General features: G+C 39.7%; 2 protein-coding genes across 2 annotated transcripts in view; one reads left to right on the plus strand and one right to left on the minus strand.

Moving 5' to 3' along the window:
• DYTN (dystrotelin) overlaps positions 1 to 13,150 on the plus strand; it is a 53,196-nt gene extending 40,046 nt beyond the window's left edge. Inside the window, exons 11-13 of the mRNA XM_005874266.2 lie at positions 4,449 to 4,608; positions 6,210 to 6,711; positions 13,043 to 13,150. Of these exons, the coding sequence (XP_005874328.1) occupies positions 4,449 to 4,608; positions 6,210 to 6,711; positions 13,043 to 13,146 (766 nt within the window). The 3' untranslated portion in view covers positions 13,147 to 13,150. The remainder of the gene's footprint in view (positions 1 to 4,448; positions 4,609 to 6,209; positions 6,712 to 13,042) is intronic.
• A 2,476-nt stretch (positions 13,151 to 15,626) lies between these two features.
• Positions 15,627 to 21,912, minus strand: LOC106727471. The gene is made up of 3 exons (XM_014546123.1): positions 21,843 to 21,912; positions 19,859 to 20,274; positions 15,627 to 16,191 (listed from the first exon to the last, which is right to left on the minus strand). Exons 2-3 carry the CDS (start codon positions 20,268 to 20,270, stop codon positions 16,055 to 16,057), a joined length of 549 nt encoding a protein of 182 aa, XP_014401609.1. The 5' UTR covers positions 20,271 to 20,274; positions 21,843 to 21,912; the 3' UTR covers positions 15,627 to 16,054.
• Between the last annotated feature and the right edge of the window lie 4,811 nt (positions 21,913 to 26,723).

The raw sequence follows: 26,723 nt of genomic DNA on the forward strand, positions 1-26,723 counted from the left end.
TTTTTTTTTTTTTTTTTTTGGGCCAGCTTTAGCTCTGGGGCCTTGCTGCTGAAAACATAGATACAATGTTGTGGTCCGAGCCCGGCTGAATGGAAGCCCTTTTCTGGGGTTTTGTTTAGCTTCTTATTTGCAACATAGTATATAGTTGCTTAGAGTTGCAACTGAGAGGCTGGCAAGTGAGGCGGGGAACGTTGGAGTCTTCAGCAAGCAAGCCTCCCTGCTCGCTTCAGTGCCTGGCTGCCGGCCGCCATCTTGGCTGACAGTTAATTTGCATATACTCACTGATTAGCCAATGAAAAGGGTAGCGGTCGTACGCCAATTACCATGTTTCTCTTTTATTAGTGTAGATATATAGATACTTTGAGCATATGAACACTTAGATGACACAAACCCAAATATTAGTCACATTTAAAAATAGTAACTAATGAAATTTTTACAAATATCATTATCATGTTCTTATGATGAATTTTTAGGAATGTGGATTAAATTTAAACCAAAAACTTATTTTCTTTGTTTCTTGCTTTTTCAGGCCACAGTCAGCATTAGAAATGAACTGTGGAGGACTCATGAATATATTAATGCGCTCCATAGGGAAAGAAGGTAGGAACCACAGGCATGCACAAATACTGACAGCAGAAACAAATCAATAGCATTTCTTTTTGTTTTTATAAAAAATTTTCTACAATGATTTTACCATGATTTTTTAAATCTAGAAGATATTTCTTAAACATAGAAATCTTATGATTCTAGTATGAAGATAAAAGGGGGCTTTGTCTCTATTTGAATAGTTGAACATAACAGAGATCAACCAGCTAATTAAATTATGTTTTGAGTTTTATTGCAGTCCTTGAAAATTGGTTAAGCATTTTCAGCGAAGTACGATTCTGTGTGTGTCTGGTGTGTGTGTTTTCCCTTCTTCTAAAGAAATCAGTACACGTCCCCCAACAGCATCCAACTTTCTACCAGGTTTATTAGGTTTGTTGGAAACTGTCGACCATCTTATTGTGTCTCAAGGGATTAATTATTCCTTGAGTTCCTGTCTCCTGTTGTCATTTCTTTAGAAGACGGAATTCATGATCCTCAATGAGAAGTTCCCCCTGAGGGAAGACCTTGATTTTCAGGCACAATGCTTGTTATTTAGCAGATGCTCAATATATATGGAAAGAAAGAGATGTGCTTCATAATATAAATGTATGACAGATAAGGGACATTTTAAAAATCTGTGATAACTCATGAAGAGGTGCTTAATAACACTTTCAAATAAGTTAAATAATTCAAATGTTAAAAGCAATTTTAATCTTTTTTATGGTATAAGAAAAGGAAATTAGAAATAAAATTAAGGAAAGTAGTGTAGCAACAAAAAGGCAATTTTGATTCTTTAAAACTTACTTCTTAGAATAATTATTTCAAACTAATTATTTTAAAATAAGTTATTTCTTTTTATATAATTCCTACCCACTAAATATATACATCATCGGTCTCCTAGTAAGGTATTTATTAACATAAAGTATACCAAAGTGTGAGGCTGATTAATGAATGAATCTATGTGAAGGCTTTGTCCTTGTTTCTCTCTGCATTATTACTTGTATCAATGAATTGGATAAAATAGTAGAGGGTATGCTTCTCAATGTGTGTGACATGATACCAGATGGCCTAGACCAGCGGTTCTCAACCTGTGGGTCGCGACCCCTTTGGCAGTCGAATGACCCTTTCACAGGGGTTGCCTAAGACCATCCTGCATATCAGATATTTACATTACGATTCATAACAGTAGCAACATTACAGTTATTAAGTAGCAACGAAAATAATTTTATGGTTGGGTCACAACATGAGGAACTGTATTTAAAGGGCAAGAAGGTTGAGAACCACTGGCCTAGACAATAAGCTGAATGACAATCTGGGCTCACTAAAACGTGATAGTCTAGAACCGTGGTCGGCAAACCGAGGCTCGCGATACCACGTGCGGGCGTGCATGTACAGTGCGATTGAAACTTTGTGGTCCATGCGCACAAGTCGGTATTTTGTGGAAGAGCCGGTATTTTGTGGAAGAGCCACACTGAAGGGGCCAAAGAGCTGCATGTGGCTCGCGAGCCACGGTTTGCGGAGCCGCAGTTTGACAACCACTGGTCTAGAACATTGGGGCAATTAATAAAGACCAAATTGTAAAGGATTAAATGCAAGCCCTACAATTACAGGCCCATAGTCTGGAACAAATAGTCTGGAAAAGACCTGAGATATATAGTTAACTAAGTTCAACATCAGCCAACACTGTGTCACTGGCTACTTAAAAGGCAACTCAGACTACACTAAAAGAAAGAGCATCATTCCATCACTAGTTACCTGTTTATTACTCTGTCCTCCGCTAGGTGCTGATCAAGGAACAAAATTGCTCTGTGTGTGAGTCACTGGGCCTGGGAGTGTTCCCACTCTATTTGAAAGCCCATTACATGGGAGATTCAAGCTATAGATAAAGATTTTTTAAAGTGTATAAAAGAAGATTTTAGATCATTTGAAAGGAATTATTTCTCAAACAATCTGAATTGCTTGTGAACAATGGATATTTGCCTGGAAAGTAGTGGGCTCCCAGTTGATGGAAATCTTGGTATCGGGTAAATTATATTCATCAAAAACTCTGCAGGAGAATTTATCCTTTAAAAAAAATGGAGTAAGAAAAGAACAATACTTTAAGTAGGGCTTTACCTACTTTCACCTGGATTGTGGAAGGAAGGGGGTACATGTCTTCTAGCTGTCCAAGCATGGAGGACAGTCCAGAGAGAGAGGAGAAAGAGGACAGGAGTTGGGGGCAACATGGGAGACAGAGAAACCAGCATCATTAGTGGTCATAACAAGCACATTAGGCATGGATGACACTGTTAGGGAGGCCTTCTGAGAACGGTTGATTGTCTGCAACATCAAATCCCTGTGCAGACTCCTTTCTGAAAACCCACCATAAAGATATACTTGAAACTTTAGTTATGATTCTGGATTTTAGAGTCAGGGTCCTGTTTCTCCTGAGTGAGACTGTCTGGAAGTTTGAAGGCCAGCCTCTAGAAATGCCTGCTTCTTACGGAAGCCCAAACTAAATTCCAAGAGCTCTCCAAGTTCAGGAGCAATAGGAATTTCAAAGGCTCTAACAGTGAAAAATGTTGCATTTCTCACAAAGAGCCATTTCTCCAAATTCAATAAACATGTCAACAGCACTGATCAAAGAATGAGATTGTACATTTCTCCAAATTCAATAAACATGCCAATAGCACTGCTCAAAGAATGAGATTGTACTTTAGTAAGCCACTTTGAACTGGACACATATCTGTAACAGGGACTATTGCAGGCCATGACCTGAGGATATGGCAACAAGCAAAACAGAGAAAAAAAAAAGTTGTCAGACTAAAGAGACAGCAAGCAGTTATTAAGTAATAGAGTAAATCATATATAAGAAAAACAGGTTTTATGTCACGTAATGTGACTGTTTGAAGGCTGGAGACTAAGTCAGAATCTAAGATCTGTTCACACTCTGTGGCAATTCGATAACAAAAGGCCATGGAGATACTTACAGCAGGGAAGGGGATGGGAGGTACTGGAGCGGAGGGTGGGGGCTCTGATTTGCAATTTCAAGTAGGGTGGTCAGGGATGGCCTCTCTAAGAACATGGTGGTGAGCAAAGACTGAATGAGAGAGGGAGCAAAGCAAGAACCTGAGGGAAAGAGGGTTCCAGGGGCAACAAGGATAAAGCCTTCACACACCTACCGGAGTACAGGTGTCAGGAGTTTAGCCATGGCATGTATACTACCTTTACTTGGAGTATTTCTAGACAAAATGATAGTGAATAAAGTCAATGTTCAGATTTCAGCATCTGGTGAAGGTTTGCATGATGAGTTTTCTAAAACCTCTCAAAGCCAGTGAAATTCTTAGTGGAATCAGGTATACTACAATAGACCCGAAGGACAGCTGCACATGGTGAACAATCCTATATCATAAAGAGCTAATATGCAAATGGTCATCACGCCCTCACGCCATCACACTGTGATGCCCTCACACTGTCACAATCCATCACTAGGAGGCTGCATGCACAGCGAGGTGCACGTGGGTGGGCGGGGACTTGACGTTGCAAGCGCGGCATGGAGGCAGGACCTCCAGCTCTGGCCTACCTCCTTGGGGCAATCCATTGAGGAGCCCCGGATAGGTGGGTGGGGCCTACCTCTTTGGGGTGATTGATCACGGGGCTCCCACACTGTAAGAGGGCACAGGCCAGGCTGGGGGGGACCCCCCCCCCACCCCAAGTGCACAAATTTCGTGCACCAGGCCTCTAGTGTTAGATAACAGTCAAGGCACAGGTTTCTCCAGCATCTTCTCCTACGGAGGGGACCTGGAGTACATCTTGCTACACACGCCTCTACTTAGTCTGCTGGCCTCTTGCCCTTTCAACCCATTCAGACCTGTTTCTTCCAGGCTCCTTAAAAAACAGTTAAACCGATACAAAGACAAGTTGCAAGCCATATACACCTCCCAAGAAGAAAAATGTTGCAGATTTGAAACAAAGATTCACGAACTCACAGCCAACCAGGACAGTCTGTGGACCAAGCTACAGCAAATGGGACAGGATTTACAGGTATAAAATGTAGGAGACCCTGGCCACCCAGACTACCTGAAAGTCTGACCTCGAATCCTCTGGTCAAGGGAGGGCTGCAGCCTGAAACTTCGCATCTCACCTTGACCAGCCTTTTCCCTTTCCCTCTCCTCTTCATACCTGGACCCACTCCAGCTTTCATTTTCCAGACTGTCCTCCCCCTTCGTGAAGGTAGTGCCGTCGGGAGAGAACAGAATTAGTACCATTTAGAAACAATAGACCTGGGGCAAAGAGGTTCTTTACAGCTTTCATTCTTAAACCTTTTGGTCTCATTATCCCTTTCACCTTCTTTAAAATTTTTTTAGGATTCCTGAGGAGCTTCTGTGGGTTATATCTATCACTATTTTCCATAATCACAATTAAAACTGAGACATGGAGGCCCTGACTGGGTAGCTCAGTTAATTAGCGCATCTTCCCAATATGCCAAGATTGAGGGTTCAATCTCCGGTCAGGGTACATACAACAGGCAACCAATGATTGCATAAATAAGTGGGAAAACAAATCTCTCTCTTCTCCCTCTCTCTATCCCCCCCCCCCACTCTCAAATCAATAATAAACATATCCTTGGGTCAGGATTTAAAAAATAAAATAACAATTTTAAGCAGTAACTACATATTTTTTAAGACTGAGAAGTGTGGCATCATTTTGCAATTTTTAGAAATCTCTTTAATATATGGTTTAATAAAAGATAGCTGGATTTTCATGATTGCTTCAGCATTCAATCTGTGCCAAGATGTTTTGGTTGAAATCTATATATATAAAAGGCTAAGCAACCGGCCAACTGGCCGGTAGGTATGATGCACACTGACCACCAGGGGCAGACACTAAATGCAGGTGCTGCTGAGTGACAGCAACTTTGCAGAGTGCACTCTCACACTCTGGGACCCCTCAAGGAAGGTCGGACTGCTGGTTTTGGCCCGATCCCCTCAGGCCAGGCTGAGGGACCCCAACTGCCAGAGGGATCTCTCTCACTCTGCAGATGCTGGGGAGGGGCCGCAGGAGGTTGGCTCTAGGGTGTGTCAGGCCCATCTCGCCCAGTCCCGCCCCACTGGGCACCTTCTAATTAATTTCCTTTCAATGTGCATGAGTCTGTGCACCGGGCCTCTAGTATATGAATAAGCGTGGCCTCACACAAATTTGCAGTTGAAAAAGAGTATTTTCATAGACTTTTCAGGTAATTGGAGATCTTTGATACTACACCAAAACATAAGAAATTGTTTCTTAAAGGACATTGAATATGAAAACATATCTATTTTACACTCCATTTTTAATCTATCAATTCAATATAGTATGATGTTTTCAGAAATTCCTTACAATCTTAGGATCTGAGTATCTAGAACCCAAAATTTTTCAAATTCATTGTGATTATTCCCTGTGATATTTTAATATCTGAGCTGTTTTAACTTTTGTAGACAATTTTAGATTGATATTGAATTAACAGCATACATTAGATTAATGTATTTAGAGAGCAGAAAAAATATCACATTACAATTTCCTTTTGGAATATTAAAATGAAATGCATATATTTAAAAAAGCAAGATAAGTGTTAATTTCTTCATAAGTAAAGCTTTTTTTTTCTCCAGGCAAAGTTTCAGCCACTCCATCCATCTTCCTATCAAAATATGATTTCCAAGAGTGACCATGAAAAGGATAAAAGTTTTTGGAAGGAAGAAGATTCTTCCCAGAGCAAGAATGCCAGTGTGGATGGTCCAGAATGGGAACCTTTTCTTAACCCCACTGTGGTTGACAAAAGTCAACAAAGTCAAGCAAAAGTAGAGCATGCTCTACCAAATTCAGAATCACCAGAGGCCATTTTGCAGCCAACATCAACACAAAACACCAGGGCACAAAGCCAAGCACAAAAGACCGCCAAGGAAATCTTTAGCTCCCCAACCAGTCCCCAGAAAGGACTGCTACAGGACACCCCCCAGAATGCTCCTACGGAAATCCACAGTCCTACTCTGCCACCCATGGAAAGGAAAGAGACAGTTAACATCCAGGAGGAAAAGGATGAGCTGGAAGAAGAGGAACTGCAAGAACTGCTATCAAAACTTATGGATGCCTTCACTCTAGAAATGCCACCAGGTAAGATTTTTCACAATCAATAGAGATAGTGATGGCCTTTTAAAAACACTTGATTTTATAACATTAGCCCAACAGCTACAATTCATCTAGAAAGTACAATTCATCACCAGTCAGAGTAGTGAATCTTTTGCACATCAGTAGCATCTCTGAACATGATTTCTAGTACTGCCTAATTCATTTCAGTTCTTGTGAGCATGAAAGGTGATAAACCATCTGAGATTTTAGTCTAGCACCTGGCACATACCAAGAATTCAGCAAATGCTTATTAGTTTCTTATTGCAATTACTATTATCAATAGTAAAACATATAACTGGTCAGCCTGATGTTACCATTTAAAAATAGGTAAAATTATGCTCTATTTCTAGAGGATCATTGGTTAAGGTTTCCATATTATAAGTAGTATCATTATTAGCTTCATCATATTCTTCATAAACTATGACTCATTGCTAAATTCTAAAGGATCTTTTCTTTAATCCTTTTTTCCTGTAGTTATTTCTTCTGTTTTGGCATGATGTATTATTTATAGAGCATTTTGTTATCTTAGCATATTGATATTGATATCTACATCCATTTCTTTTTAAGAAAACCTAAGATCTTTTATGTTGGAGTACAATTCATCTAGAAACTTGTGATAAAACAAAGGATAACATTCTCATGTGTTTCTGCATCACAGGAGGTCTTCTCAAAATATTTCTGAGTTGATATATTAGTTTGCTAGAGCTGTCATAACAAAGTACCACAGACTGGTTGGCTTAAGAAAAAATAGTAATAATAAAATGATAAATAAGTAGATAGATACATTTCACACACACACACACACACACACACTTTTTTTTCTTAGTGGCCTTAGAGGCTGCAAGTCTGAGATCAAGGTGTCAACATCATTGGTGTTTTCTCCTTCACTTGTAGATGGCTGTGTTCTCCCTGTGTTTTCACACCACTTTCCCTCTGTGCATGCTCCTATCCAATTTCCTCTTCTTATAAGGACACTACATGGTGGTTTAGTACCTACCCTTAAAACTTCATTTTAATGTAATTAACTCTTTGAAGACTCTACCTCCAAATATAGTCAAATTCTGAGGTACTGGGGGCTAGGAATTCTGAATTTCTAAATTTCAGTTTAGACCACAACAGGTGGTAGATTATAAAATGGGTGCTTAGTGTCAGCTGGATATTGAACTTGGTAGAGCCAAGTCACTGAAAAAATTACTTGGTGAGTCTAAATTCTCTACTGTGAAGGGAATGGGAGTTATAATTATTATATCAGAGGAACAGCATCACAAAGATGCCAGAAGCATGCCCAGACTGCCTGAGACAAGGATGGCATAGGAACTTCTTGTGCCTGATTCTTAGGCTGACACAAGATTCCACCCACTGTATTTCCATCTAAACATCACTGGGGTCATGATAAGTATTCAAAGCAAAGTCAATATCCACTTGACCTTTTCTGATTTCTAAAATGTTGTGTTGGGTCAGCCACAACAAATGTAAGCCGGCTATTCTGCACAGTTCAGATTCCTAATAGACTAGATCTACACATATTTGGAAGACAACACCCCACACTGTGTTCAGTTTGATACCTAAAGATAAAAGATCTATGTTTTTGTTGTTGTTGTTGTTAATCCTCACCCAAGGATATTTTTTCCATTGATTTTTAGAGAGTGGAAGAGAGAGGGAGAGCAGAGAGAAACATTGAATGTGAGAGAGACATATCGATTGGTTGCTTCCTGCACATATCCTGGCCAGGGCTGGGAAACCTGCAACCAGGGTATGTGCCCTTAACTTGACTGGAATCGAACCCGGGACCCTTCAGTCCTCAGGCCAACACTCTATCCACTGAGCCAAACCGGCTAAGGCAAGATTTATGCATATTTTAAGTGACTTTATTAAGGTCTATCAAGCTCAACCATTAAAGGAAAATCATGAAAAAGTAAAGTTTATTTTTCAATTTAGATGATGTAATAATGAATAAAGATGCAATTAGCAATGTTAAATAATGTAGAAAATATAAGAATATATGTCTCAAAAATTTTTCCTCTACTTGAAATAGAAACACTGAAATACTTATGCAGAAATTATGCATTATTATATCAAAGGGATGCACATTTTCCCTTTTTGTTATTAGAGTATTATATACTTCATGATTATTCAGCAAATACTAATTGATCAGATTTTAACTTATAGTGTAATCTATACATATAAAAGCCTAAGCAACCAAACAACCAGTAGACGGGTCACTATGATGCACACTGACCACCAGGGGGAGACGCTCAACGCAGGAGCTGCTCCCTGGTGGTCAGTGTGCTCCCACAGCAGGAGCACTGCTCAATGAGCTTACCAAGCGGAGGCAGCGACAGGCACAGCGGGGCCGGGATGAGTGGGAGCGGCGCGGCATCCGGCCTTGGCTCAGGCTCCTCCTAGGCTACCTGCCGCTTCGCACACTATTACATCCCCTGAGGAGTCCCGGATTGTGTGAGGGTGCAGGCCAGGCTGAGGGACCCCGCCAGTGCAAGAATCGGTGCAACAGGCCTCTAGTTTATTTTATATTAGTCTTATATCTTTGAGGCTTTTAGGCATCAGATCTATATTAACTTTCATGGCTACTATTTGCAATTATTATTAATCACTGTCATCCCTTACTTAAATATTTCTTAATTTTATGTCCTTATTTAGTCTGGTATTGAATATGATCCTGTTTGTAAGTTCTACTTAGCCATTGGTAGTATGGATTAGAGGTCAGGTGGCTCAGTTGGTTGGAGCATCGTCCCATATATCCAAAAGGTTGTGGGTTCAATCCCTGGTTTAGGTGTATACAGGAGGCAACCAATTGGTGTTTTTCCTCTCACATTGATATGTGTGTGTGTGTGTGTGTGTGTCTCCCTCCCTACCCCTCTCTCTAAAATCAGTAAAAACATATCCTCGGGTGAGGATTAAAATAAATAAATAAAAATTACACTCCATAATTTATGTATAATCTATGGATGCTCACTAGAATTACCTCAAACTGAATCAGAGACAGAAGCATGATAGCCACCCTGATGAAGATGTGGAAAGGCAAAGAAATTAAATTAAGGTATTGGTTACTTTCGTTTTATTTCTGTCTCTGTCATGGATGAATAAGACCACAGCAGGAAGTTTCTGATCATTTTGCTGTCCCAGTTGTGTGTGTGTGTGTGTGTGTGTGTGTGTGTGTGTGTGTGTGTGTGTGTTTTAAATTGAGAATTGTCGGGAAGATTAGAAAGATCTACTATTTGTAATATGCTAAGATTTACTCACACAGCATTAACGTATTCACCCAGTGTTGTGATTATCCTAGTGACCACCCTATTGGATTGGAGCTTTACTAAGGAGTCAACACATTTTGGAAATTAAAATGACCTTTATATTACTTAAGGCTTAATAAGATTAGAACAGCAAGCCTGATGGTCAGTGTGGGGGTGATTGCTGACATTAACGGAATAGAGTCATTCAGTATCAATACCTAGGATAATAGGATTTTAAGAGCCTATGGAAGCTTAATAGAAAAGATAAAGTATAGAAAGGGATCCTCAAACCTCTAGAAATCCCAAATGTTCAATTGAAAAATCAGTAGCAGTTTGTTCAAACTTTCACAAAAGGGATTAGATTGGAAAGAACATCTAATAGGACTTGCTTTAGTGGTGATAAAAAAAAAAAGAAAGAAAAGGACATAATATTCTAGTCTCACTTTCTCATTAAATTATTTTCTTTCTAATTTGAGTAAAATATCCTGTGTATATCTGAAATCCTTTTCCCAGCTTCTCTCCCATCCCTTTTTGCCATCTATTTGCCACTGTAGGTTTAAAGGATGAGAAGGGAAGGCAAGGGAGTAGAGGGATCGCATTAAGGGTGGAGATGTTGGAGGTCTATTCCTGTTCTTTTTTTTCTCCTCTGGAACCAACATCTAAATTCTTATTTTAAATAATCTTAAAATCAAGCATGAACTTTAGCAAATTGTAGGAAAATAAAGAACAAGACTTTATCAACCGCAGCAATAGACATTTGACACTGTATTTGTCTCTTATTTAGAAGGCAATCTTCTCAAATGTTGCCTGGGGATCATTCATTCATTCATTCATTCATTCATTTAACAAATAAACATCCAGCATTTACTATGTGCCAAATGCTTTGCTTTATGCTTGGCATTCATTTTGAAATAGATACATGTTTTTTAAACACTCTGGCATTGTGTGGAATGTGGCTGGCAGAAGGGCAAGGGGGTGAGCAAAAAGACCAGGTAATAGCCTGTTGCTGTCTAAGTAAGATGTGACGGTGGCTTGGCCTGGGTGGATGGTGATACACTATTGCACTGAGGGAAGCGGGGAACACTGAGATGGAGGTGGGCAAATCAAGAGTTCTGTTCTGAGTACATTAAGTGTGAATTGTCTGAGAGACATGCAAATGGATGTATCAGAATGGCAATCAACATGTACCATGTGGAGCTCAAGGAAGAGGTCTGAGTACAGTAGATATTCGTTCCTATTGGTTTGCTTAATTAATTATTGTTGTAAGGAAGACATGGGCTCAGTATTTCAGTTGCCCAGAAAGGTAATCGTAGACTCAATAACCTAATACTTTTAAACCTCCATAGCTGTCAATCTGATAGCCGTCTCCTTCATCCTTGATTCATTCAGAGACCAGACAGATTTTTACTAACATTCGAGTGAAATTATTTTCTCATTGTGATATCTTCTGGAATATTGATTTCACAGATATGTCTAACATTTCCACCTATATGCTACAGAAATTCAGTCCCTATATGCACTGAATTCCAAATGTATGCCAAATCACATGCTAGGTGCACATCTTTGGCTATTGTTAACATTCCAAGAGACTGGAGCTTAAAAAGAAAACAACCAACAATGAGAAAAAAACTTCCATGCATAAAATGGATTATTGCTTCCCTGTTTCTTTATTGCCATGTCTTAAATATTTATCTCTGTGGACTGAGAAACAGAATATCCTACAATAAGTTTGCCTCTGGACAAGGTTTCTTATTCAGGCAATAAAATACTGTTTATTCAAGGTCCTTGTCATTCTGGAGCAATGTTAGGAAATAGATAGAGTAAATAAGGCATAAAACCTCTCCTCTTATGTTCAATAGAAAACATGTAACTCAAGTGTGTGACCAACAAAACAAGCCTTTCCATGTTTTCATTGTCTGTGATCTTTTTTATTAATTACACAAACAATATTATTATATGACATGCTCATTGTAAAATTAAAATGCCTAAGCAAAGATTTTTTAAAGAAATGAATTCATTATCATGCCCTCCACTTCTTGCTACCTGTTTTGCATGAGGTAACTAGTATTAACAGTTTAGTGAGTTTTCCTTCATCCTTTTAGTCTACCTATATAGGGTATACCCCCAAAAATGTATACACGCTTTAACAGCTGATGGCTCAATTTTGAAAATGAAATGTATTTTAATAAACACTGCCTTTATAATTATTCAAAGTGTGTGTTTACATTTTGGGGGAACACCCATATGTATCTTTGCTTTTTTCACTTGACAATATATCTTAGACATTGTGCAATGTCATCTTTTTTAATGTGGCACAATATTTCAGAGGGAGAGAGAGAGAAGTTTATTTTAAAGAATTGGCTCACATGATTATGAAGGCTAACAAGTCCCAACATCTGTAGTCAGCAAGCTCAAAGCCAGCAGAGCCAATGGGTAGTTCCAGTGCGAAAGCTGGCAGGCTCAAGACCTAGGAAAAGCTGATGTTTCATTCTGAGTCCAAAGGCAAAAGAAGACTGACAGCCCAGCTGGAAGGCAGGCGGAAGAAATTCCCTTACTCAGACTTTGTTCTCTTCGGGCCTTCAGTTGATTGGATGCGGTCCCGCCACGTTGGGAGGGTAGTCTGCTTTATCCAGGCTACTTATTCAGTGTTCACCTCATTCAGAAACACCCTCACAGACACACCCAGAACAGTGTTTGACCAAATATCTGGGTTCCTTAGCGCAATCAAGTATATACTGAGTCAGAATTCTGGGTAGGAACTAGCAGTCTTTTCTGACACTTCCCAGGTGATTCTGATGTTCACCAGAAAGAGTGGGCTTTCTGACTACTCAGGTCTGTGCTTGGAGTCCAGGGAAATGCCTTTGAGAACCCACAACCTGGTTGGATGGGTCATTGATCCTGGTAAATAATAGCTACCTCATTTGCCAGCTACTTTAGAGAGAGTGCATTATCATCAGGAACTGAGGAGAGGTGGATTCTGTTTCTTCCCTGTCCTGGAGCGTTATAAATATCAGCTTGAGAACCTACAGGTACCTTCTCTGAAGGACTCTCTTGTTTGTTGATTTCAGATCCTCAACCTTCCGTAAACACGGACCTGTATCGTGGAGCTGAGCGGGTGAGCAGGGCCTTCTCTGCCCTTGTTGATCAAATCACCTTGCCCAACTGGAAGTGAAAAGGAGTCCTGTCTTAAAGGCCCCTTGGGGTGATGAAGAAACATATTTTCAAAATCTGTACTGAAAGAATTAAGTCTCTACCCTCTCTCTCAATAGTCTGGTGTGAAGCATGAAGAAAGTTTTATTTTTTCCATCTCCTTACTCATGTGTCTTAGTTCTTAAGGGCAAAGCCTTTGGGAGAGAGGAGTGGTTGAGGGAAATGGGAAGAAGTGGCTGAATCCAATCCGGATGTGCTGAGTTTCCAGTAGAGGGCCATTCTTACTTTAAAATCGTTGGAAGTAATATTCAAGTGTGTGATCTAAATGAAGTTGTGTAACTATCTTCTTTAACAACATTTAAATTACTGAATTGATGAGCTAATTTTCTATCTGGTTGCTCTTGCTGGAGAATAAGCTCACACAAAAAAAAAACCCTAAATACACAACATATAATTGAGTGCACTCAGAACCGGTGAAATCTGAATAAACTGGCTTGTACCAATTTCCTGGTTGTATTATTATGCTATTGTTATGCAAGATGTTGTCACTGAGTGAAACTGGATATAGGATATATCTGTATTATTTCTGACAACTGTATATAAGTCAACAGTGATTTCAAATTTATTTTTAAAACATGACTGTTTCTCAGAAGACCCTACTTCCAATGAGGTTGGCCAAAGTACCTGTGTGCCTCCTTTCTCTGTATGTATAATGAGGCTGCAGATGCTTAATTGAATGATGTCCAAAGTAATAGCTAACACTTTTTACTATTAGAGCACTTTGTTTCTAAGTACCTTGTATGCACTAACTCATTTAATCCTCACAACAAACCTAGCAAGTGGATATTTTATAAGAAAACTGAGGCACAAAGTGGGTCAGCAACTAGTCTAAAGTTATTTGGTTGGTGCATAAAGAAGTTGAGATTCAAACCCAGCTCCTAAGCTTATACTCTAACCACTGCTCTGTACTTTCTCTCAGTAAATATTGTTATGATTTCATTGTTTTACCAATTATCTCAATGAATAGTCCATGTTACATTTAGAGAGGCTTGAACTTTTATTTATATGATCTATAACTTCTAGTACTGTTTCCAGAATGAAGTGCTATCCAATTGGATAGGATTAGGACTAAGTTAGCCCTGTTCAATCTCATCCTAATATTTTTTAAATTGGCTTTTCAGCTTATCACAAATTTTTTATTTTAGTTTTGTTGCTCAATGTATCGCCTCCTTCTTCCTTCATCCCAGCTTGTTCCTTACCCGTTTCGAAGCATGCCAGGCAGCAAGCTACAGCCAAGGGCACGTCTTACCCGCTGCTGATTTTGTACACGCTATGATCTAAGAGTGGTTAGGACTTTTTCAATAATGAAAGAATCATGAAGAACAATTATCTTGTGACACTTGAAAATGATACGGATTCCAATGTCAGGGTCCATAAACGAAAGTTTCATTGGAACACAGGCATGCTCATTTATTTAGGTCTTGTTTACAGCCACTTTCATTCTACAAAGTCAGCATTGATGAGTTGCAACAGAGACTGGATGGCTCTCAAAGCACAGAATATTTACTTTCTGACCCTTTAAGAAGACTTGGGCAGCCGGTGTTGTGTAGACCACTGTGACATGTGAGGGGCAGGTATTGTAAGCATCATGAGAGTGGCATCTTCTTAACAATTTATAAGAGGTAATGAGTTTGTGTGATGTTTTTAAAGAATATGATGAAAGACATTAGAGAAAGTGGCATGAAAGCAAAACCATGCACCCACGTAGAAATGGCAGCTGAAGCGTGGCAGCCTCTGATGTGCTCGTTCTAAACTAGAGAAGCTGGGGCTGGGCCCCTCCCTCCCCCAGACCTGCTTCCTCCATTGAAGGGCGTGGCTAAACCTCAGATGCTGCTGAGTCTTCTTATAATAACCCTTTAGATAAGAGTTTTAGCTTAGGGAGGGCCCTAAACCTTCAGTTAAAACATGTACAGAGGTTTCCTTTGGACCTGGAGAAAGCAAGTGGATCGCTAACGTAGCTGAAATTCAAACTGGTTGTTTGTCATCGGTTATAGAATGATTGGAAAAATAGAATAATTATATGATATAAAAAGAGCAATGTCTGTGGAATGCAAATAAGCTTGCTAATTGGACTTCTTTGCTATGAACCTCATTCAGGCCTGCTTATTTTAAGGGGGGGGAAAATGCTTACAGGTAATTTTCTTATAAAGCTGTTCATTTTACTTTTAGCTTCCTTTTCAATGCAAAGTCTAATCAATTATAAAGTTTTCATAGTTAATCGGACTGAAAATATGCTTATTTGGAAATAACAAACTTAATGCTCATTTTATTTGAGATTTGATTATCATTAATGATAACATTAAATATTGAAATAAGGAGACTTCAATAATATTGCCTGGGGTCCAGAGCTTTTTATTAATTTTGTTTTCATTAGAAGAATTCTTTATTCACCAGGTGTTTTTTGTTTTTGCATCATTCAGCTAAAATATTCAAAAATATTCTTTCAAACAAGATTCGGGTATCACAGGTCATCAGTAACTGCTAATTAATATGCCTGTGCATAAGCAATCCAGTGGTTAATGGCTTGGAAGTCATGCAACGCATTCAAGTTAAATGTATGGCACTCTAGTTCATTAACAATGTCATGCATCCCAAAACAAATGGTCAAAATGAATACAAAGAGTACCCCCCAACCCCTACTCATCTTTGAAAGCTCTTTTAAGTCTTTCAGACTGCGGAATGATCTGGCAGAAAGGTCATCATTTGAAGGAACATGCTAGCAGCCTAAACGAATGAAACTAAGTACTCTGATTGTGGCTTAATATTTATCTCTGGACATTCCCACCATTTCAAGTGAATAAATGATCAATTGTCAAGAAAAATATATATTTTTTTAAATTCCAACGCTTGAGTTAGCTCTGAAGTTAGATTTATTTTCTCTTTATTTCAAGGCCACTGCTTGCTTTTCCAATCGACTTAGACTCTCTCCTGCCTATGTACAGGCTTAGCAAATCTTCAATCTTTTTCTTCTTCAGGGAAAGGATTCTTGGTTGCTGAGAATGTGCACCTGGAAGTAAAGAAAAGGAATGAATCATTAAGCCACCGAATTTTTTCAGGTTAATTAAATATTAATATATTAGTTTTAAAAAGGAAGTTTGCTGTTTCTGCCACTCTACTATCAAAATTCTGTATAAATTTACTCTAGACATGTATATGTAAATATGTGTTTATGCAATTTTGTGTCCTATGCAGTTCAGTTATTTAAATTAAATTATAATAAATACATTTTCTTATTAATATGTATTAAGATATGTTTCTGACTTAAAAAATAAAAATGGTCATTATATAATTTTTGGTATAAAAATATGAAGAAAAAACTTGAAGCCACCCTTAGCATAATTTTCCAGAAATAACCATAGTTTTATGCATACACACTTTATACCATACTTTAGTTTACCATTACCCTATTATGGGACATTTAGGCGACTTTCAAATTTCCTGTTGCTATAAATAACACTGCAGTGAAGAGCCTCATACTGCATCCTTGGTTACATCGCTGAATGTCTCCTTAGAATAGATTTCTAGATGGGTAATTTCTGAATATGTTCCTTGGGAAATTTCTTGGAATAAAATAGAAAACCAAGCATTTGTAATTTAATTATTTATATATCTGAAGCATTGTTTTCTCCTCTGTTTAGTGTTTAAAACATAAGCAGGTATCACCCAACCAGTGTGGCTCAGTTGGTTGAACATTGTCCCATGCACCAGGAAGTTGCCTGTTTGATTCCCCATCAAGGCACATGCCCCATGAAACTAATCCATGAGCTAACCACTACTCTGTTATTTTCTACTGGGAGTTGTCATCAGCCTACTCTTTTCCTAAATCAATTAATACCTTTATCTTTCTCCATCTCCCTCCTCCTTCCCCCTGCCCCTTCCTCCTTCTTTTCTACCCTCCTCCTCCTCTCCCTCTCTGCCTTTATATAATTCATCATAATTTAGTGGTTAAGCCTTGGCACACCGCCCTCACACCTTCCAGATATTTCAGCATTCAATTATTAGCTCTTATCTTTCCAGACTAAATACCAATGATCTTTTGATCTTTTTCTCAAATGATGTCTCTAGCCCTCAGAGTTTTTGGGATTCTCATTTCATTTCTGGACTTCCTCTGTTCCTGCTTATCATTGTTACAAACAACCACGGTGTCCAGGTCATCCATCACCCTGGTGGATAAGCTGTCCTTGGGGTAAAGCTCTTCCAGATTCTTCCCAGAATGAAATACATGCCTTTTGTACATTTCTTCCTGTAGACCCACAAAACATTAGAAGCAAGAGCCTGTAGACTCTTTATGGGTCATCTAATTCTTTCTATATCCCTCTTTTTCAGCTGAAGAAACTGAAGGCTAAGTAAATTAATTAACTTGCCCAATTACATGGCTCTTTGGTATCTATTGTTTATACTTGTTGGCCCAATATTAACACATATAACATATTAACATACACAAGTATATAGGAGTTCTGTTTTTAACAAAGCATGATTTAAAGCAACATCTCTCAACTGTATTTAAACTATTTTATTCCAAAACATCAAAGTAATAAGAACCTTTTGCATATTATGAAGGCACTTATTGTACTTCTTGGCTTCTGTTCTGATGATTTCCCTGATTCTCTGATTTCCCTGAGAACAATAGAGACTAACACCTCTTCACCCTCATCCCCACCCTGACCTGGTAGCAAAAGAAAAAATAAGTGCGGAATTTGTACAGGTACATCCAGGGCCAACTGAGCCACTAGAGATTTAATCAAGCCTCTTGAGACAAAATCTCAATGTTCCTGCCACGATTTAACTTTTAGATATAGTGTCTTCTTGACCCAAGACACTCTTCCATTATAATTGTACAAACCAAATGGAAAGTCTTGTTTCCTGATCTGCAAACAATTGCTTATGTCAGAGGTTAAAACAACTTCAATAAAGTGAAAAGTTCACTCTTGTTACTTGCGTAGCAACTGCAGTTAAAGTTTGCAGACCAGCTGGGTCAATAGCAACTCTGTATCAAGAAGAAGTGGCTCCCAAAGCTGAAGTTAATGGAGGATGGAAATGCCATGTTGAAGTGTGCTCAAAAAAACAGTCTCAGACTACTCAGGTAGATGAGGAGAATGTACAGTCCCTACTGCGACTAATGTCTTGCAGCCTCTGTTCAAAATATGTTTAAATGTTAATAACAAACATTTAGACACTCGTTTTGTGTTTTTACTTTAAAGCTAAGCTGCTGAAAGAACATTTCCTCTAAAACATAAAATTAGTTTAAGTTACAATAACACTTGCTAAAATAATAAATTTATCTATCAATAATATCTGGCTTTATGGATCAGCAAATCATGAGGATTTTTAGTTACTAAGGTGAAAACAAACTAGATATATAAAGGCTCTACAATATCTTGGGAAAGTGTTCATCTGAAACGCTTATGGTTGATTGCTATTTTAAGAGATTATGGAAATACATAAGAATTCTCACAATAAAATATACGCATGCAAAATTTAGTTGTGCTTTAGTGTTCCACTTGTGTATAAATAATTCTAATTTTATAATTTAATAATTTAATTATTAAAGTATATAATTCTAATTTACTAACTCACTGCCACTCACACAGCCCTTGCCGCAAGCATTGGAAGCTCATTCGTTGAAACACCACCAAGAAAGGAGCAAAAGCAATACGTATATGGCTAAGGTATCTCTAAACTTACTCCAGACCAGTGATGGCGAACATATGACACACGTGTCAGAGGTGACACGCGAACTCATTTTTTTGGTTGATTTTTCTTTGTTAAATGGCATTTAAATATATAAAATAAATATCAAAAATATGTCTTTGTTTTACTATGGTTGCAAATATCAAAAAATTTCTATATGTGACATGGCACCAGAGTTAAGTTAGGGTTTTTCAAAATGCTGACACGCCGAGCTCAAAAGGTTCGCCATCACTGCTCCAGACTGTTTCTCCCTCGTTCTAATTCTCTAAAAGACATTTCATAGAGTGCCTTCAGAGAAGATTGTATTTTAATATAAATTTACTGATGTGAAAACCTCTAAATTTGTAAGAAGTTCCAAATTATTAAATATTAATCGTTCAGCTTGCTGGGAGTTAATTACTTGAGATTTGTTTAAAAAGCAATGAGGAGGGACTTGGTAATCCAGCCATTTTTTCTACCTTTTACTTCATCAGCTAAGTACATCTCAAGGAGTCCTTCCAATTACATGAAAGCAATGTGTCTGCTGTTTGTTTTATTTAAAAGTGGCAACAGTTTATGTGTTTGTGAATGTTCCCCAGGTTTGTATTTCAACCTTCCCAAGTCCAGAGCAAGTAAACACAGGTTATGACCCAATATTCAGGCTAATGGTAAAAAAAAAAAAAAACAGTGTTAATTTAGGGGCATCCTTTTATAATTTTATGTTGCATTTTGGGACTCTTCCTTTTCCCTTACTCGTCTTTCTGACTTTTCCTTGCTGCTGTTCACATGATGTATAAGGATGAGGACAATATTCTAATATTAATAGCTACTATGAAATACAAGAGGAAGTACCATCTTCTTATCACGTGTGTGCTTGTAGGGTTCACCCCTGAGAGGAATATATATGGCAATGGATCAGTCTAAAGCCACTTCCCTCTTCCTCACAATTCAGCACATCCATACTGGATTGACCCTTTCAAGACCCGGGACCCGGGGTTGACCACCTTGTTTCCTCCCTGAGTGCGGTGGATGCTCTGCCGAGATCTCCTCTTCCTCTCCAGCCAATTGCCTCCTTCCTAAGCCATGGTTCCTGGAGAGGACACAGTCCACATAGATGTCCCAGAAGAGTTGGGCCAGATCCCAAAACAGTGCCCCATGCTTCAAGTTCTCCGATGACTTCAGGTAGATCATGAAATCCCAGAAACCTGACACAGTGTTGGAAATCCGAGGCTTCCGCATTTCCAGGAGGAGCACCGAGGAGGATTCCCAGCACTGGGGATCGGCCTGGCCAAGAGCCAGCAGGTCTGTCTGACTATGACAGAATAAAGGAGACACACAGCACATTCCCACAATGAGCAGGGAGCAGGTGAGGCTCAAGGGACGGTAGAGCCCTCCTCTGTTTCCAGGATCAGCCATGGCCCTGAAAATGCACATGATGGAAATATCTCACATGAGTCCCTGCTTGTGCTCCACTCAGTAAAGAAAATAATTATGCCTTTAAGAACCTTGATGCCAGCAAAGGAGACACACCATTGTCCTTAGGAAGTCTTACCATTTTTCCCATATCACAAGCACTATTCTATCTAAAATGATTCATTGTTCAGCTGGATAGTGTAGACTAAGAAATATGTACTCCTAAGATGTACACTCATCCTTTAAGATGAATGAGTGAACACATTTTTTTCTAGTAAAGGAATATAATTTAAAAGATCTTAAATGAAATTTTAAAATCTTGTTGCATGGCTTTCATTCTTTTACAAAATCATAATTCAGCTTAGCTATTCTAATCAAGGACTCCTGTGCAATTAAGAATTTTAATATATCTCACCCTTGGATGCCTTCCTGTTCAGGTAATTTTAATTTTTTTTTAAAAAAGGCATAAGAATTGTAAAATGTTGTAAATAAAAATAAACAGGAGATAGTGTGCTAAAAAGTATGTGAGCCAAGGGACATATATTTAACCCATTAGAGTAGACTCAATGGACATTTTACCAACACCTAAAATATTCTCCAATTCTGATATAACTTTCATAAAATGATGTTCTCTCATTTCTCTTTTCTTGCTATAAATCTCAAGAATTTTAACAAAAATAATTTGCCTCTTGTTAAATTTTTCTAGCTATCAAAGCCTGTTGCAATAAAATCAAGGCATCCATATACCAATTTGAAATTATGTTACACTTCAGACACGTGCAATGAGAAATGATATCCTTAAGATAATAATAACCTAATTTTTTCCCCAGACAGGTTATCTGACTCTTCACAGACTATACAAAATGTATCTCATTTTGCACAGGAGGGGTCACTTTCAGCCTTATCTTATAGTTCCTAACATTTTAGATGTTAGTATCATGAAGGCAAGCAGGGCACAGCTCGTGGAAATACATCTATACTGAAACATTGAATGACAACACCATAATACAGAATCTTTTCCTCCTTCACAGCAGCAGGTCGTATTGAGACACCCTTAAATCGATATTTCATAAACCGTCTTTGAACATGTATGTTCCTGTTTTGAAGAGGTATGTTAGATACAAGATTATTCAAAAATGTTCCCCCTGTATTTCAGGTCATTTACACAAGATCTCTACCTGAACAAAATTACATTCCATTTGTCCTCTTCTGAACTAAGCTATCAAAGCGGAGGGGCGCCAAAGTTGCTTTTTCTTAGAGGACTAGTCCCGGATGCCAATGCTAAGTCTAAGACAGAGGGCGGGCGCTGTCCAGCGTGCTGAAGTTGGCGCTCTCCGCGTCTCCCTGGTCCCGGGCAGCTCGGGCCACAGCGCTCACTTGGGCTCCTTTAGGAGCGCCCTCCTCGAGCTTGGAAGTTCCTCAACCCCGGGGTCCTCGCCCCGCACCTGGTCCCACAGCCTCACCCTCCTCGGAGCAGAGCTGCCAGGGACCCTCTGTGTGTCCTCTGTGCCCCACTAGCCTCCTTACTCCACGCCTTTCCTCCCAGGGGACAGAAGGGCGCTCCTCTGCACTTACCAGCCCAGCCCCGTCTGGATTCCCGCGAGCGAGCGAAGAGAAGAGGCTCAGGCTGCTCCCAAGCGAGTGCAGGTCCCCAGTGGCGGCGTCCTGGCGGCTCCGGCGCCTCTTCTTAAGCAGTGGGAGTGCTCCGCGCCTCTCCAAGTCTACGTCAAAGCGCCGGGAAACCGCCGCCACCCCTCGCCCCCAAGTCCGTCTCCCACATCCTCTTCCCTCCCTCCCTCTCTCCCTCCCTCGAAGATCTCACTTCAGGAAATGATCAGACTTAGCCACACACACACTCACTGACCGTGACCCACACCCACCCTCCACTCAGCGGCATTGAGCCTTTGTGCGGTTGGTTTGGCTTTTCCGACCGCTGCAGGCAGGAGCTGGAAAGTTGAGACCCAGCCCCAAGCAGGTCTAGGAGTGAGAGGAAGTGCCCCGAACCCCACGCCCTAGGCGTGCCTTGTTTGGGAATCAATAGCGGCGAGAGACGACCCCGGACTCCCAAAGTCCGGGAAGGCACGTGGGCGCCCTCCCGGCGGTCAGTAAGGGCTGCAAGGACATTCCTTGGTGTGAATGTCTCCTAATAGAACACCGCTGGGGCCAGGATGTGGGGAAGGGGTGTGGAGCTGCTGGAAGCTCCTGGCTGGGTTCAGGAAATCCCTTTATCTCCAGCCCAGGCTGCCACTGGCGACGCTGGAGTCAGCCCACCGCTCCAGCTTCACAGCGGGGTCCCTGTTTTCCAAGAAGAGGAACCGGCTGGGATTGCCTTTGATGCTGGACTCACAGCTAGTTAATATCCCAGCCCTGGCTAGGTCCTTGGGGCTTCTGCTGACCATGAGCGTCCATCCTAACTGGGATATTCCTAGCCCAGAGACCAGAGGCAAAAAGTCCTCCTACCTTTGCAAGTGTTTCCAGATTTTGTCCCCCACGTCAAACCCCTCTAAGCATCCTGAAAACCACTTGTAGTATCCATTTGATTGAAGGCTTTTATGCCAGCTCAACAGTATCCATGGTTACCTTCCAGAGGGGGCACAGGGAGGAACCAGACTTGTAACCAGGTTTACGGAAGACACGGAGACCCGTTCCTACTGAAGTGACAGGAAGAGACTCTTCCTAAGGGGCTCTCCTGTCCTGAAACCGGATGAAGTGCACTTCTATGCCTCAATCTGTGATCTGAGCATACCGATGCCTGCTTTAAATTACATCCTAAGGATATGGGAAAAGATCCTAGGTGAGGTCTCGGATTTGCTTCCTGAACTTCAAGGAGCCCTCAGCCTCTTGGAGAAGGTCATTAGAGAAACACAGTGTGTGTGCACAGGGACAGCGTGTGACATGAGAGAACCCCAAAAAAAAGGGAGAGTGAAAGGAGGGGGCAGTGAAGGTATCTTTGAGGAGGCGACTGGCAAATCTCTTGAAGAAGGAGTTACACAGGTGTCCTGAGGCCAAGAGGGAGGGAATGGTCTCCTCCAGACAGAGAAGTCAGCATGAGCAAAGGCATGGAGGGAGCATTCAAAAGAAAGGAATGTGGAGAGAGAAGAAGGGAGAACAGAGGTAGGGATGTGGGAATTTAATTCTGATTTGGGACATGTCGATAGTTGCATTACCCTTGAAAACATCAGTATAAAATATGCAGTACTGACTTTATTTGTAAGTGCCTATGTGCCAAGCACTATTCTAGATGTTGTGTATATAGAAGGAGTAAGACAAAGTGCCCGTACTCAGGGAACTTCCATTCCACTAGGGGTGGAGAAATAAAATTTATATTTTAAGTTATATAAAAGTATACTGATTTGTGTTTCTAGTTTCTATGCTGAACAGTGAGTGTACAGCTATGCATCAAAAACAAACACATAACTAGCTAATTATATAAGTAAATAGTGACATGCATGAATCAATAATGAGATTCTATCTATTATTCTGAAACCCAAGGAAAAATGTCTAATAAGAAAGAGCAGATGATCATCAACAAAAGGTAAAGCAGGATTAGAAAAGGATGATGGAGAAGAGTTATTTTATATGTAATACTAAGAAGCCTTTCCTGACGAGGAGATATTTGAGTAAAGACCTACTGAAGTGAAAGAGTGAGTCTCATATACATGTGAAAAAATGTTCCAGGTGGGGACTGAGGGAAGCATGGAACAAGCATTTTTGTGAAAAGAGTGTTTTCTGGGTATAACGGTAGGAGAAGAGGTCAGAAAGGTGATCTAAAATCTATCCTGGCTCCTCGAGAACAGACTGGAGGGGAACAAGGGCAGAGGCAGGGAGTTCAGTTAGGAGCTGGTACAACAATCCAGATAATATATGATGGTAAATGAGATAAAGGTGTTAGCAGTGGAGTCAGTGAAAGTGATCAGATTCTGAATATATTTTGATGGTAGAAAGAGCAGGATTTATTGATGGACTGGACATACAGTTCAAGACAAAGGGAAACTGAAGATGACTCCAAGTTTGGGAGGCTAAGCAACTGGAAGTTTGGAATTATCATCAGCTAAGAGAGGAAAAATGTTTTGAGTAATAGTTTGGGGAGCGGGAAATCAATAATTTAGCTTTCAAGATATTAAGTTTGAGATGACTGATATCCACATGGAGATGCTGTATAGGCAGGGAAAAGGTGGGAACTAAAGATAAGCACTTGGGAAATAGTGCACAGGAATGAAGTCTAGACTTGGGGGTTGGATTTACCTCTAGTCAATAGATCAAACCCTCATGGAAAGTGGCTTGAGGATAGAAACTGAGAAATGCCAACCTTTACATGATCAAGAAACAGAGTTAAAAGGAACCAGGAGAGCTTGGTGCCTTGGAAGCCAATGAGATAGAGATATTCCCCAAAAGGCAAGATATCAACTACATCACACAGATTCAGAAAAGGGGGTCAAGAAAATGAAGACAAAAAATGTCCATGAGGTCTAAAATATAGGAGGTCACTAAGTGGCTAATTATTAAGCTCAATTTCAACTGAGTGTTGGGGGAGAAGTGGTGAACAAAAGCAGAAATGGAAAGTGAGGGAAGGCAGACAGCCCTGTAAAACACTATGGAGTTTAGAACATGAGGTTAGTGGTTGGGTCTCTGTCATGTTTACAGGCTGAAGGAAAGAAATCCTTAGAGAGGGAGGAGTTGAAATTCAGGAAAGAATGGTGACTAACAATCTCAGAGGAAACAAGAAGTAATACGGGCAAGAGAATGAGGAGGCGCTAACATTTAACAGAAATGGGGATAGTTTTCTCTCTGAACAGGAGGAAGGCAAGCTGTCTCTGGATATGAATACGTCTGTAGGTAGTATGTTGGGTCAGGAAGCAGGAATTGAGAGAGATGGTGACCAATGGTCTCAATTTTCTTAAGGAAGTAAGACCCATAGTCATCCACAAAAAGTGAATGAGGGAAGGTGTTAAGTAGGAATTTAAGGATAGAGAACATATTTTGGAATCATCATTGAAGAGAAGAAGAGAGAGAAAAAGAGAAAATAAGAGAGAGGAGAGAGACTAAAGAAAATACTAAAAGCCCAAAGTTTGAGACCATAAATTGGTAACAAACCATTTGCAAGCTTGTGTGGTTTTTATGAGGCAGAATAGCATAATGATGGAGGCTGCTAAGCTCTGGATCCAAACTGCCTGGGTTTGTGTCATGTCTCCCTCACTTGTCGTATTTCATTGTTTCTTAGATGCACTTTATTTTTACATTTAACACTGCTGAAATCAGGATGTATCTATCAACTGATGGCACCTTGCAATTAGAATTGCAGCATTTTCTTTTGCTTTGTTAAAATAATTTCTTTTGCTTTGTCTCTAATTGATGGTGTCTTTGATTTGATGCAATGCTTTGGACAAGTTACTCAACCTCTGTAAAGCAGTTTTCTTGCCTGTAAAATGGGTGAAAATCTCCCTAATGGCTAGTGAAGATAAAATGAGATCATATACATGGAAAACACTTAGAATGGTGCTGCTTGTTAGGAAGTACTTGATAAATGCTTATTATTATTATTTTCTCCTAGAGTGCTTATCTGACTAAATGTAAGAGAAAAGAAAGGTCATTATTACATTGTTTCAGCATTAGAGCTTTGTTGGGTAAATGCTGATGAAGAAGAAGGATGCAAAGGAATCAAGGGTAAATGTAGATCAGAAAAAGAGAGGAGTCCAGGGATGAGAGATGAAAGACTGGGAAGAAATGGGAGGAAAGTGGAGGTCTAATTAAAAGGAAAAAACAGGCATAAGAGGAGTAAAGAAAGTTACTTTATGATCACTGACTTGCATATTTTTTCTCCTTTTGGGAATATTTTAAGAATAGGATTCCTCTTTAACATTTAGGATCAGATAGCATTCTTACATGTTCAACAGCATATAAAATGTTTCATTAAAATGATTTGGTGGTGACTTTATTTTTTATCTAAATGTGCTATTTCACTCACCTCTCTTCACTATATAGTTTATCTTTACCCCCCTACTTGCTCCCCAATACCAACTGGGAGGGAGTATATGGCAACTCCAACTTAGAGAATACTTTTACTAAGAATCAGATTATCACGTCATTCTGACTTATTAAAAAAAATATTCAGAACACCAATGGGTTCATTTAAAAGTACATGATACTAAATAACTGGTTTTGACTGGCATTTGTCATCCAAGGAGTTGTTTCAGTTTTATTCGGTTGCAGCCTAGAGCGAAAGAATGACTAGTTGAGAAGTAAATTGCAATTAGCTGAATGTGCCCCATGGATAGCTTTTCTGATTTTTGCCACTTGAAGCAATTCTCAAAGACATTAAAAAGGACTTCCGATTAATTTTAATGAAATTCTAAAGCAGTTATATAGGTAGTTTGCATCTTCAGTGGTGCATTAACTTGCAAATGGTTGGGACAACCTTTAAGAACAGGGTGCTTCTTTAACATTTAGGATCAGATA

This window comes from Myotis brandtii, unplaced genomic scaffold (assembly GCF_000412655.1).
Source record: "Myotis brandtii unplaced genomic scaffold, ASM41265v1 scaffold43, whole genome shotgun sequence".
NCBI classification, from domain to species: Eukaryota; Metazoa; Chordata; class Mammalia; order Chiroptera; family Vespertilionidae; genus Myotis; species Myotis brandtii.

Excerpts from the sequence above, each read along its gene's own strand:
- LOC106727471 (XM_014546123.1), bottom strand. The coding sequence starts at position 20,270 with ATGGCTGATCCTGGAAACAGAGGAGGGCTCTACCGTCCCTTGAGCCTC. Across the intron at positions 16,192-19,858 it reads GCACTCAGGGAGGAAACAAG|GTGCACATTCTCAGCAACCA; the intron begins GTGGTCAACCCC and ends CTTTACTTCCAG.